This window comes from Cupressus sempervirens, chromosome 3 (assembly GCF_028749045.1).
Source record: "Cupressus sempervirens isolate cs-2001-9-10 chromosome 3, ASM2874904v1, whole genome shotgun sequence".
Taxonomy (NCBI): Eukaryota; Viridiplantae; Streptophyta; class Pinopsida; order Cupressales; family Cupressaceae; genus Cupressus; species Cupressus sempervirens.
Genome location: NC_143120.1, coordinates 216969119 through 216983282, shown reverse-complemented (window position 1 = coordinate 216983282; position 14164 = coordinate 216969119). Strand labels below are relative to the sequence as shown.

The window sequence follows — 14164 nt, the reverse complement described above, 5'->3', positions numbered from 1 at the left end:
ATTAGTTATTATCGATGTTTTTGCAACATTCTATAAAATAGTTCACATGTCTTGCCTATGATACGACATTTTACATGCATCCTACTCTCTCTCATTCGACTAATGATGGATTACATAGAGTGATCTGAAACCATGATGCTAAAAAACACACAATCAAATCTAGAATGAACTTGCACTACAAGTGGATTGTGGAAATATGATATTGGTAAAATTGCACGCATGTCTACGAGGACAATCACAACTTAAACATATATTTGTCTTGGTAGACATGCATGTAAAATTAACAATATCAGATTTCCATTATCCATTTGTAGTGCAAGTTCATTTTGGAATTGATTGTGTGTGTTTTTTAGAATCATGGTTTTAGATCACTTTCCATAATCATCATCAACCGGATGAGAGAGTGTAGGATGCATGTAAAATGTCGTATCATAGGTAAGACATGTGAACTGTTTTATAGAAAGCCTAAAAAAAATTTAAACCTTCTTGTTGGTGGAAATTTCCACCTTCATTGGTCGAAATTTCCACCAACGCTTGGGTTTTTTAGACCTTTGTTGGTGGAAATTTCCACCAACACTTAAATTTTTTTCAACCTTTGTTGGTGGAAATTTCCACCAACACCTAAATTTTTTTCTACCTTTGTTGGTCGAAATTTCCACCAACGCTTAAAATTTTTTCTACCTTTATTGGTCGAAATTTCCACCAACGCCTAAAATTTTTTCCACCTTTGTTGATCGAAATTTCCACCTTCATTGGTCGAAATTTCCACCAACGCCTAAAATTTTTTTTGCCTTTGTTGGTCGAAATTTCCACCAATGCGCAAATTTTTTTCTACCTTTGTTGGTCAAAATTTTGACCTTCATTGGTCGAAATTTCAACCAATTCATGCATGGCCTTAGACAATGGCTTGTTGGGTTTTCGACCAACAGATTGGTCGAAATTTCAACCAACTAGTGAGTGGTCAAAATTTCAACTAGAAAAATATCGACCAATGGGCTTGGTCGAATTTGGTCAAAATTTGGTCAAAAATTAGGGCAAAATTTTGACCAAATAAGGTCAAAAATTGAACCCAAATGTAATAGTGTACTCTAGTCTCCTTAAGCTTACTCTTACGTGCATATAATTAATATTTTATATTAATTATTATGCACAAACCTATTTTTCTTTCCCTTTAGGGTTTTGTTCACCTTTAAGGTTGAACTTTTGTACTTTTTATTTTTATAACTTGGAATACAATTTTGCTCTCACACCGTTGAGATTTTCCAAACTCTGCTTTTTCCTTTTCTGATTTCTCTTCAACACAAGTTATTTGCATGCAGGTGTTCTTGGGAATCTATGAAGTTGGTTTTCACAACTTCTACAAAAAGAACAGTATACTTAGGACCACAATATGTTACTTTTCTCTGCGGGCCTCTAAAATATACAAAAAGTGCAAGTTAGATCACAAAGAACCTTATGTAGCTTTAAAGAAGGATGTTGTATTTTCGTAGCACGGGGATGTTCTTCTTGTTGGAGACATCAATGCTAGAACAATGAATAATCAAGTTGGCATGTTTAGCTACAAAGCAAATGATAATCCTATTTGGCTCATAGAATTTTTATTTTTTAAAAAAAGATGAACATTAGTGGGAAAGAGTATCAGATGATGCTAAAGCTTGCAATTATTTTGGGGAAGAATTGGTCATCTTGTGTGGTACTTTTGATTTAATTATTTGTAATGGTTTGGCTAGATGGATAAAATCTACTTACAATGGTGCGAGTGGGGTTGATTATGTAATATGCTTACACAATCTATATGAGAGAATCGACGAGGTTATGATTAGGGAGCACATATAGGTTCTTAAATTAGATCATAGACCGTTGCACATAAATTTGTTGTGGGAAGAGGATAGGCAAATTGGGGCAAAAAAAATGAAATCATCAACAACGACCTTCATAGGAAAAAATTATTGACTTTAGAAAAGAGGGACATCTTCAAAACCATGTTTGAGAGAATATATAAGGGCGTGGGCATGCATGTACATGATAATAGCCATGCATTATCTAACATCATTCACAAGGCTCTTTCCAAGTACAAGAAATCAAGAAAAGGAAACCTTAAACAAATTGTTTTCCAACCAATGTGTGGTTTGATAAGGAGTGCAAACTAGCTAGGAGAAAGCTAAGAGAGTCTAATAAAACAAGTCTTGACATTAAGTGTACAAGCAAATTTTTAAAAAGAAAGAAACGAACTTTTTGTTCACAAGGAGAGAAGAGCTCATTTTTCTTAGTAAAAATAACCCAAAATGTTTTTGGAAAGAATTACAACCAAGAAACAAACAAACTGAAAATACTATTATAGCCACTCGATGGTTTGAGAATGCTAAGAAACTTTATGAAAAAAGAAGATGAGGTGGAACTATTAGTAAGCACGTGGTGGTTGTTGCACCAAATAATTGACATGTCAATGTCTGATACAACCAATAGTCTTATAAAACCACAAGAAGCAGTTAAGCCATGTCACGAATCCTACGAGGGGCATTGGCCCACTACCAATAGTCCCCCTCCTAGTGTCACTTGTTGTGGCCTGTGAGATTCAAACCTGTGCCAAGCTCTGATATCAATTGTTAGTAAGGATAGGGTTGTTGTTGCACCAAAAGATTGACCTATCAATGCTTAATACAACCAATAGTCATATAAAACCACGGGAGGTAATTAAGTCATGTGAAACCTGCAAGGGACTCTGGCCCATTGCCAATAGGACTTGTCACTCTCTTGGTTGAGATGGGTATTAAGAAGTTGGGTCCTGGTAAGGCAAAATACTTGGCTGAATTTTAAGTAGAGTACATTAAATGGGGCATGAAAACCCTTGCACTACACACTCTAGAAATGTTCAATAATATTAGCCAACACAGGTTCCCTAGAGACTGGATGATTGACCTTGCTATACCCTTTTCTATGAGTGGTGGTGTCAATAATTACTCCAACTACAGGACTATAATGATCAACCCTCTATTTGAAAAACTCTTCGGTAGCATGATAGAGAATAGAATCAACAAATGAGGTGAAGAAAATCATAAACATGCAAAAGGGCAAGCTAGTTTTAGATCAAAGCACTTGACAATCAATCATTATATCACCTTGAAGCATATTATCAATAAAGCATGGGAGAGAAAGGATGAGGTATTTTTATGCTTTGTAGACTCTAAAAAGACTTTCGGCACTATCCCTAGGGATAATCTTTGGCTCAAGATGGAAGAATTGGTGATCCCTACAAATCTTAGAGTTGTTCATAAGATGTATGAAGAGGTGAAAGCCAAAATCAAAACTTCATATGGCAATTCAAAGTGCTTTAGGAGTAATATAAGGGTCAAATGGGGTTGTCCACTATCTCCTACTTTGTTTGGGCTATATATTGACAAACTTGAAGAATGGTTAGACATGCAAAATGGTGAGAGTATCTAGTTAGATGAATTTTGGTTGCCAAATTTGTTCATGGTTTGCAAGATCACTTGAAGTTGCAGAGTATAGATACCTTGGGATTGATTGCAACAAAAAGCTAAGCTAGGAAGGTTGTCGAAAGGAAAGAAGTGCATTCTCAAACAATCTTCCCAGCTTAGCTTTGGGATTGGAAAACTACTCAAACTTTATTTGGGCTTCTTGTGTTGCTGATTGTTCTCTATGGTTGTGAAATATGAGCCAACAACACTTCAACCTTACAACCTTACAGTGGAAACAAATCAAGGGGATCCAAAAGCATTGGATCATAAACAAGTTTGAAATTTAAAAGAAATACTATTTCATATGATATTATATTCAGTGAAGTTGGGGCCGCACCTATAGAGGCAATTGCTATGGTTCACCTCATTAGTTATCTAAAGAGAACTAAAAAAATGTGTGAAGGTAGATGGCCTAAAGTGGTCTTTTATGATATTTTGTGCAAACGTAAAAAGACATGGATGCAACAAAACATCAAGTGGGTGAGCAAATGGAATATTCATTTCAACATGTGTCCCACAAAGATAAAAAGATCTTTGTTATGGAAAAATTTTATAAGAGAAATTGGGGAAATGGACTTGGAAGGGAAAAACCTATTATATACATTAGCCCCACGTGTGATCAACTTTAAAAGGCATACATTGGAGCCAACATTGCTTGGAGAGCTAAAAATCATATTGCACAACTCAAAACCAATTCTCATCAACTACAGTTTGAAACAAGGTGATGGAAGAGGCCAAAAGAATCTTGGGAATGAAGGTGGAAACTAAGCAACACTTTGTGTTAGAGTGTGAGGCATACAAGGATATCAGGTTTAAATTTGTGGATATTATATTTGGCACCTCTTGGCACAACTTATTTAGTGAGGAAAACATTGAGAAGTTAGGTGGGCTCATCATCAGCATGTACAAAAAAAGAATAGAATTGTTAAAGTTGGTTCAATTGAAAGGTTGTTCCATAAGGCTATGTTTAGCCTCATAGACATCAAAAATCATCTATCTATCTCTATCTAAATGTGAATTGTATAAAACAATTAAAACATTGCAAGCCGAAAAGAGTCTAAAACAAAATCCAACACAAATAGAAAAGATGTTAAGAATACATTTTTACTTTTACTATTATATTTTTTATAATTAAATATCCTAATGTAAAGAAAATCATTCAAAGACTTACTAAAAACTCAACTTTCCCAAATAAATATGAGAATTAAACATTGGAACGTTGCGCTGAATAACATAATTCATACTAACACAATTTTCAAAAACTTTTTTTTATAAATACCCTTAATATCATTTTAATAGACAATAAAGACCTAATCTATACTATTCGAATCCTTCAATAGAATGATACATTTTTCAACTTCGTTTTTTTTAATTATATTAAAATAAATCAAAATTTAATAAATAATACTTTTATAATGCTTATCTTACTAAAAATTGTCATTACTCTCAAAAAAAATTTATTTACTTTACAGACTGTTTTGCATCAGCAGAGTATTACATTCTTCGACTGCTGGAAAAGGCTTCTCTGAACGAATTACGCTCAAATATACATACAAGCAATAAAATCTCGGGCACATAATTTACAACATCCGCATCTAAGCCTCTTATTTTACACTTGATAAGAATAAAGAATCGTAGAATTGTCGCGATTTCAAGAATGATTGAACCAACACCAGATTGAAATTCAAACTGCAGCTCTGACCGATGATTCCACTCCTTTCGTACAGTCCCTTTTGGAGTGCATGGGATGAAAATTTGGCTCCTTGGGTGTTGTCAGCTTTTTAGTTGATCTATAACATCATCACCAAACAGATCAGTGAAGTAAGTTTTAGTCCTTTAAGCTTCCCGGATCGCATTGGATCATGCCAAATCTTTTTTATTCTAAAAGAAAGTTACGTAGGATACAAAATCCAAACTAGCTACCTTAGAAATAACTCAACACAAATTCTAGATAATTTATTAAGATAGAAGAAACATCTGAATCAGATATTAGAATGGAATAAAATCATCAACACAAATTCTAGATAATTTATTAAGATAGAAGAAACATCTGAATCAGATATTAGAATGGAATAAAATCATCAACACAAATTCTAGTTAATTTATTAAGATAGAAGAAACATCTGAATCAGATATTAGAATGGAATAAAATCATCAACACAAAATTCTAGTTAATTTATTAAGATAGAAGAAACATCTGAATCAGATATTAGAATGGAATAAAATCATCAATTAGATGCCACAATGTTACTGTCCTGCATACAAATTAGATGCATATTACGTTTCAGATGATAACAACCATAACCTAGAGGTTATGCTTTATAAGAACAAATACTCTTCGCTTTCAATAAAATGAGCAGAGCAACAATTACTAGCAAAGTTGTTAGTACAGGAAATGGGGTTTTATAGAGAATTTAAGGTCAACATTCAACAATTAATGTAAACTCTAGAAGTTTTGAAAAGAAAAGGAGAGAGCAAGACACCTCATAGGTTTGAAAGGTGGTTTGCAAAAGTTTGGCATCTTAACAACAGGCCGATGGTGTAGTGCCTCCTCTGGAATGCTTTTTATTTCTTCTCCTATGTCATCCAACTAGAGATTGAATTATGTCAGCATTTAAATTTCAGCATGTTAATTATTTAATAAGTCAACATAGAGTATAGGAATCAGTTTACCATTTTTGCTTTGACAACATCAATATTCCTAGGTCTGGATTTGAGTTTCCCTTCATGCTACCATATCAGAAAAAACATTCAAATAAAAAGAGGGTGTTAGTGATAGATATAAGGAGAAACTCCAAATAATGAAGCCCTCAAGCGTTGCTTCACACAAAACACTCACAGATTTAGGTGTTTCAGGTTTCCCGTGCTTTGATGGATCAATATGTGAGTGGTTACCCTGTTGTGGAAAATAATTATGAAAAGCAATCAAGATTACAGAATTTAAAGTTTCTAAGCTCATAATTATTAGAAAACAGCTTCATGAAAGACCTGTTATTAGTTATCTTCAAGAAAGACCTTTACCTTGCATGATCGTCTATATAACAAGTTTTATTTAGATCCAGAACATTAACGGTTTCTAAATTTTAATCATGTCTATCTTCTCCTCAAAGCTACACAAAATTTAAGTTGCCTAAGTGTGAATTCAAACTACCAAGAAAGGGGCTAACCTGCATTTTGTTTGCCCTTATTGCCCTCATTGGTGAGGTTTCATTTTCTTCCGCAATTTGTGTTCTCTTGTGGAGGCTGTTCTCCTTACGCTCTCCTCTTTCCTACAAGAAAGAACATACAAATCATAGGTTGCTGTAAAGTAATAATAAGATTCCAAAATTGTTCTCTTCCAGAAAGACCATTTGCATACCGCAGTTCTCAATCGAAAAGGTTTAGGCAATGTAGGTTTAATCTTCTTATGGTTGAATGCATGTGGTGTAGATGTACCATAAACTTTTGTTGGCAGTGCTGTCTGGCATGTGGAGAACGCCTGTTAACAGAGAGATTATTAATTAATATACCATGCATGTTTTTCTGGGTGAAGATAAACTGATATAGCAATAAATGAAATAATTGGGAGGCCAACCATGCAGCAACTATCATCTTGACAGGCTTCACCATTAGAACAATTTATCTTTGAGTTCATCTCACCACTTGTCCTGTTGAAAGATTGTAAGAAATCATATCAATTTTGGAGTTTCTAGATCAAAATACAAATTCCTTTATACAAAGAAAATGATAAAGAGAATAGGTAGCTTACCTCTTCTCTCCTTTTGATGGAGTGGAGAGATTTTCTTTGTTTACAGCACAATCTGCAACAGCTAAAATTTCCACAGCTCCATCCGATTTTGAATGCGGGAAACAATCTCTGTCAAACAACCCAATCTCCTCATTTTTTTTGAGTTCAGCAATTTGAGGTGTTTCGTCACAGTTCCTTGGTAGCTGACAAACAACTTCACTGCATAAGGAACCTGAAATAAATAACTGAGAACTTCTATCGGGCTTTGATTGAAGACAATTTGATCCTCCATGGCGGTAATCCTCAAAAGTTTCTAAACAGTTTGTGTGGCAGACATCAGCTTTGATTATCTCATTTCCTACAAGATGAACCTGGTGATTAACCTCTGAAAGGCAAGTCCCGGAATCAGAAATATCAACCTTAATGGTATGGTCTTTTAGCTTGTTGCAAGAAAGGCCTACATTCTCGCCATTTTCAGGTACCAAGTCACCTTTATCTATCTTTTGCATTGAATCACTATTATCTTCTTTCACATATTGAACTGCAACATTCGCAATAACCTCCAAACACTTCCTAGAATCTGAACTTACATCTTTGTGGAATCTCTTGCTCTGAAATTTTAAATCAGACTCCAACTGAATGGCTTCCCCTGCTTTCCCTTCTTTTGTTCCTCTGATGTCATGCTCTTCATCAAATATAACATGATCTTCATTCTCCTTTAAATTTTGCTTGTTCTTCAGATAAAAATGATCCCTTTTTCCCATAGCCTTGGACACAAACTTTGAAGACTCAACTACAACTCCAGTTTCTAGCATGGCTCTTGTATGCCCAAAGTCAAAAATTGTCAGAACTTCACCCACTTTCTGGTTTTCAGTACCAGAATTCATCACTTCAGTTTTTCGTTCTTTTAGATTGTTATCATTATGTCTGACATCTAATGCATCTTTCCCATCAAGTTTTCCATCTTCAGTTTTTGTCTCAGCTCTCTGATCAGAATCAACTTCAAGTTTAGAGTTAGATTCAGACCCCATCCAAATTATAATTGAATTTTCAGCATCGGATCCTTTGTTTTCAGCAGCTGAGCAGCACATAACAAATTTATTAGCCCCGTCTCCTAAGTTTTGTTCATTGTGCTTCACATCAAATTCAGTTTTCTGAGCTGTCGTTTCTATCACCCTTATATTTCTACCACTTAACACTGACTCAGAAGCAGAACCATCATTCTTTTCTTTCTCTTGTAGACTTCCATCAATAGGCATCACATATTGAATACGCTCATCATCATTCTTTCTGTCTTTAAGGATTTCTTTCTCATTTTTCCCATCAGATTCATTTTGAAGGTTGGACACTAATTCAGAAGGAAGCGAATTTTTTATCAATGTTAGTTCTCTAGCTACTCTATTTTCTGTGGTCAAATTCATCTCAGCTTCATGACCTCTCATTTCTAGATGATGATCATCAGCTTCCTCATCAAATTTACTCTGATCATCATTTTGTCTAACTTCGAGATTTGCTATCTCAATTTTCCCATCGGAATGATTTTGATTCTTGTTTTCCTTGCCCTTTCTCAAATCTTTGAAGAACTCCACCCCATTTCCTTCATCTTGATTAGATGTAGATTCCTCTGCACCATAGCTCTCAGATGCTTTCTGGATTTCTATCTCACTAATGCCATAGGTTAATCGCTTGCCAGGAATTATAGAAGCAAGCTGTGCCACATATTGTTCTTCCGTTCGAGATTCATGCTTCCCAGTTAAATTGGAATTTCCTTCTTTACTAGTTTCTCCAGGATATATTGGAGGATTCTATTCATCATTGTTGCCAGTGTGTGACTGTTTAATTGATGATTGATTCTGACTACACCCTCCATCGGTATAAGTGCTTCCAACCTTCCCCTGTACCAAATCAGTTTCCTGTACAATTGCCCTTGTTAAACTTTCTTTCTCATTACTTTGTTCAGAGACAAGGACTTTTCTATTTGATCAAAGGTGATTTCTTGCTTTTCTAGAATCTTTTGGTTTTGAAGAACTTGGGGAATTATGAACCTTTGAAAGAGGAGACTCACTAGGCTGGAGACTGCAAGGAGTTAAACACACCCTAGGAGTTTCCTTTGCAGGTGAACAGTATTTATTATCATTTGCAGCAAACTGTTCGTGTTTTTTAGGATTAGAAAAGTGTTTTCTCACGGGTGTAAGGTCTTTTGACGGAGTCTTCTTCACAGATTTAGTTGGAGTTTCAAACAATATGCGCCTTGGTGCAGCTGCTTTGCTTCTAGCAGCAGTATTCGTCCCCTTTGACAAAGCTGGGTTACTTCTGAAGGGTTCTCTATTTACTGAGTGATTTTTCTTAATCCGGGGTGTGGAAAAGGCTGTAGTGACTTTATTGATAGATTGATTTTGTGGCGTTAAATTGATATCGGATGCTGGAACTACCTGTTCTCCTGTCAAGATACCTGGTGGATTCTCCTTTAAACTGTCCAACCCATCTGTATTGGATGATGGTTTCAGAGATGAAAGGCCTTCAGCACCAAGGACAACCATTTTTCAATTAAGGGTTCCAATATCTGTTGAGTTTGGATCCTCGTTCTCCTCACATTGTTTATGTCTAAGTTTGCTAGCAGACATAACTGTAGGTTTTGCTTTCCCTGGTGTTCTGTCCTTGCCCTTTGAAGTTGGGGTAGATAACTGAGCTCTTAGTCTTGGCCTAACGCTGATAGCAGCATGCAAGGCCAAAGTCAGCATGGGAACTAATGGTTAGTGCCTCCAGAGAATAAGTGTATGAAATGATGATAGACCTCACCTGGATTTACCCTCCATTGTGGGTGACTTGGAAAGAAAACCAACAGATTTGGATGCTTGAGGCTGAATATAAGGTAGAAAATCAGCAGTCATCCTTCTAGTTAGAATCATCAAATAACAAGTACATATAACAATTAAGATATTGTATACCGAAAGGAATAAAATAATCCCAACCTTCAGCAAGTAAGAAGGTTTAGGTGTTTGATCCAAGAGCATGCCATGTTTCTGATCACATCCTAAATCAGAACAGAAAACAAATCAACATCAAAAGTTTCCGTTCTATACATAAGTTCATAACATAAAATAGAATCATTCAAACTAGAAAAGTTTAAGTCAATCACAAACAAATTATTTTTTGACCTAATAAATGAACTGGAAACAAAAAATTAGCAATCTCATGCACAAATAGATAGTAATCATTGTGGAGTTGAAAAATCAAATAAGATACAATGACAAACTGCAGATCTATATAAACTACATCTAAAGAATATGCAATTAGGAGAAATGGGACCATCTCTAGTAAATCTGAATTATATTATTAAACCCATCACCTGAAGTTCCTAATTCAATCTACAGAATACTTCTGAATATGAAATCAGGACGACTAGCCCATGCATGCCATTGAACTATACAAACTTTATTCTCAATATTTTAATTCTGAAGCAAAGCGACCTCATCAGCCCTCACATTAAGTTACAGCGATCAACGGGGGGAATACCAAGTTTGAACCCTGTCATTGTTCAATCAAGCAATGTAACATCCAAGAGTAAAATTGGATAGGCTCTATCCCTAGTCCTTCCTCCGCTTGAGAAATGTGGTGTACTTCCCCTCTTCTGGGAGAGGTGAAACTATCTCCCAAGTTCATTGGATACTGGATAGGTTCTCTCTATTACACAATCTCACAAGTGCACTTCTACCTCCCCAGGTGGAGGACACAGAATCCTTTTACTCGAGAAACAGACAGAGCTCAAAGTTTTCTCGGGATGAAGATTATGGTTTCCATTGATGCAAAAATGCAAATCCAACCAACTTGATATCGGAAAAAGAGAGAATTGTTCATTTATCTATCCGTCGACGAATGAAATAATGCAAATTCAAAAAGCATTTAAAACCTACAAACAATCACCAATATTATTTTTCATAACAAAGACTACTCTAGGCAGAACTTCCGAAAAAAGATTATCCAAACCATGATCGATTTCCCTTTGCTTTCCTTTTGGGCTTTTGGGGATAAGAGTACAACTGCTTTCTGACAATATAGATATAGTGCGCTCCCTGTAAAATCTGATCTCTGCAGGTTTCATTGTCCCACCCTCAACGATCTCTTCTATGCATGATATGTGTCCCTATATGATATGGTACCTCTGTTTGAAGTATGACCTTTAATGAATAACTACCTGAATGCCTGGTTTTTTTATACAATTTGTGTGTCAAAATACAATGCTCTTCTGGAATAAGCTGCCTAATTTGATTAGTTTCTGACATCTTTGCTCTTTCTAGTGACCCCATTGCCAAGAAAAAAGATCAACCGTGAGTCTAACTCAGTGCGGTAATTTCAAATCTACTAAAATTTCATCTAGAAGGTATACACTCTCTAGATAGATAAAATCTCATGCACCCTCCACCATGAGATATATACTTTCTCTTCCAACGATGGATTTGGCCAATAAGATACCGTTTGATTGCACGTCTTACAAATGATCATGTGGGAACATCAACTTCCCTCTCTACAGAAGAGACGGAAGAACATTAATCCCTCAGTGGGTTCGCCCAAACCCCTCAGATCCCCAGAAGCCTCTGAAACCCCTAAATGACCTAGACCCGAAAACCTCAAAAGCCATGAAAGATAGGCAGAGATGAAGAAATTCGGAGTGGGTATGATAGAAATCTGACGCAAACTACTGGAACAATGACAAGAACAAAAAAAAAATCTATGAAAGCACAATGAGGTTATGGAATAGAACATACCAACTCGAACACAAAACCATGCATTGTCGTCAATTAGAGGTTCCTCTGGGACAGGAAGGGTAAAATCAAACCACTTGGGAGCTTGAATACTCTCATAAAACTCTTCCCTGACGAAGGTGAGAGATTCTTCCTTCCAACATTCCTGAAAAGCCTCCACTTCCATGGTGTGAATTCACCTCTGCCTCTCAATCTCAAATACTCTCCAAACACAAAGAGATGCAGGCCTGATGGACGCTTCACTTCTCTCTCGCCATGAGTGACAAAGAATGCAAAAAATCCAACATTTCCATGTTGCTTGTCCAAACGAGGCCCCCTCACTCAGGAAATTTATAATAATTGTCGATGTGCCATGCAACAGGGATGGGACCGGGCGGGAAGAAAATAGCTGGATCATGTAGATAGCCGTTGGAGCCGCGGTCAAACGTACATAAAATCAAAATCACTCTTGTAACACCCAAAATCTTGGCCCTTCAGACAGGCACCGGCTACGGTGCAACATATTTGCACCGAGCCGGGCAGGTATAAACGATTGCTGCGTGCATTTGATGTCTCGTGCTGACAATACTGTTAGATGCTGTCAGCAAAACATTTGACTGTACTTGTGATAAACACAATTTTAGTAAAGGCGAGAATCGGGCGACAATTCACCGGCTTCGATTTCGTTTTTTGAGATAATTTTATTTTCCATAGTTGAATTTATGGAGAACGGATTTCCACTTTTTGGAAATCGAAAATTGGAGGAGTTTTGTTCGAACTTGACCATATTTTATTTTATAATATAAATATCTGTCAAAGGCTATATACTATTGTTCTAAAACTTAATTAATTTTCATCAATTACAAACATTTTTTTTAATTAACTTAAATATTTTATAATATGATTTTTTTTTAATTGAGGTCATCCACAAACGAGTTTTGGATATTCGATAGAGGCCCACGCCCACACGTGATATGATTATTTTAAAATAAATTTATTTAAATTTATTTAATAAACACTTGCATCCCATAAATTATATAAATGATTGAAAAAGTAAAATATTAAAGTAACAAAATTTGTCAAAAAAGAATTCCACATCAATTTATTGATTCAATAAAAAAATATCAAATTTTATAAAATTAGATTTTGAATTAGTACAAAAGCTAAATCACCCATTATATAAATTATTTTTAGTCATTTGTATCTTTTACACAATTGCATACTTTATAACAAATTTGATTTTTGCAACAAATTTTTAACTTAATTTAGATTTACTATTCAATGAAATAGAATTAACTACTCTATTTTTAAAAAATAAAAGTTCTAATACTTTAAATTTTTACATTTTTGAACTTAATTGAACTATAATATCAGAATTACATTAGAGATATTCAAATAATGATAATTTGATGATAATTTTAAATTTTATTTATGCTTTTATATATTCAAATAATTATATTAGAGATATTTATTATAACAAATAATACATCTAAAATTTGGAATGATGAATTTAAGAAATGGTTTCTAATTGATTATAAAAAATCATGAAATATTTCTAATACTTTTTATTTTGATATGCATAATAATACTTACAATTTAACTTATGAAATATGTAAACCTAAATTTTGGAAAATATATTAATTTTTTAATAATATTATAGTAATAAATTTGCCTTGCCGGTTTGCCTTGCCCGTCCCTTCACTACTCCAATGTCATTCACTGACATGAAATAAGTTCTTGTGTTTGCCATGCATTATTTCCCTCGTTTCAAAGTATAACATTGATTTAAAAGGGAAAGGGACTAGTTTTATTTATTAATCAAAATTGTTTATTTTTATGTGTTTTTAGAAATTTTATTAGTTTTATTTTAAGATTTACTTTCATGTTTAAAATTATAAATAATATTTTTTTAATTTGAATATTTAAAAAAAAAAATCTTAAATAACTTTAAAATAAAGAATACTAAAATAATTTTTAAAGAATTATAAAATATTGGAAATTTCATTAAATTAGAAAAAATTTATATCTGTAATAATATTTTGAATTATAATTTAATCAAAATCTTGTACTGATTTGATTTAATTCAAATTGTAATACTTTTTATTTAAAGAGATAATATGATATGCATAATAATACTCAAAATTTAATTTATAACTTAAATTTTGAAAAATTAATTAATTTTTCTAATACTATATAGTAATAATTTTAAGTAATCT

At 34.3% G+C, this 14164-nt stretch overlaps 2 protein-coding genes across 2 annotated transcripts; both read right to left on the bottom strand.

The window, feature by feature from the left end:
* Positions 1-4887: 4887 nt before the first annotated feature.
* LOC149565599 (uncharacterized) lies at positions 4888-9746 on the bottom strand. The gene is made up of 10 exons (XM_089816355.1): positions 9252-9746; positions 9096-9119; positions 7228-9011; positions 7054-7126; positions 6838-6957; positions 6647-6748; positions 6319-6375; positions 6153-6209; positions 5963-6069; positions 4888-5269 (listed from the first exon to the last, which is right to left on the bottom strand). The coding sequence occupies exons 1-10, from the start codon at positions 9744-9746 to the stop codon at positions 5164-5166; spliced, it is 2925 nt and encodes a 974-aa protein (XP_089672481.1). The 3' UTR covers positions 4888-5163.
* LOC149565598 (uncharacterized) lies at positions 7918-12271 on the bottom strand. The gene is made up of 4 exons (XM_089819119.1): positions 11973-12271; positions 10179-10240; positions 10006-10067; positions 7918-9915 (listed from the first exon to the last, which is right to left on the bottom strand). The coding sequence occupies exons 1-4, from the start codon at positions 12133-12135 to the stop codon at positions 9750-9752; spliced, it is 453 nt and encodes a 150-aa protein (XP_089675245.1). The 5' UTR covers positions 12136-12271; the 3' UTR covers positions 7918-9749.
* Positions 12272-14164: the final 1893 nt, after the last annotated feature.

What these genes read in the sequence shown, in the direction of transcription:
- LOC149565598 (XM_089819119.1), bottom strand. Translation starts at nt 12,135, where the DNA reads ATGGAAGTGGAGGCTTTTCAGGAATGTTGGAAGGAAGAATCTCTCACC. An exon ending in ATGGTTTTGTGTTCGAGTTG is followed by an intron (nt 10,241 to 11,972) that starts GTATGTTCTATT and finishes GTTCTGATTTAG; the next exon opens with GATGTGATCAGAAACATGGC. An exon ending in AACCTTCTTACTTGCTGAAG is followed by an intron (nt 10,068 to 10,178) that starts GTTGGGATTATT and finishes CCTTATATTCAG; the next exon opens with CCTCAAGCATCCAAATCTGT.
- LOC149565599 (XM_089816355.1), bottom strand. Translation starts at nt 9,746, where the DNA reads ATGGTTGTCCTTGGTGCTGAAGGCCTTTCATCTCTGAAACCATCATCC. An exon ending in TAAGGGCAAACAAAATGCAG is followed by an intron (nt 6,376 to 6,646) that starts GTTAGCCCCTTT and finishes TTTCCACAACAG; the next exon opens with GGTAACCACTCACATATTGA. An exon ending in CCACCTTTCAAACCTATGAG is followed by an intron (nt 5,270 to 5,962) that starts GTGTCTTGCTCT and finishes ATGATGTTATAG; the next exon opens with ATCAACTAAAAAGCTGACAA.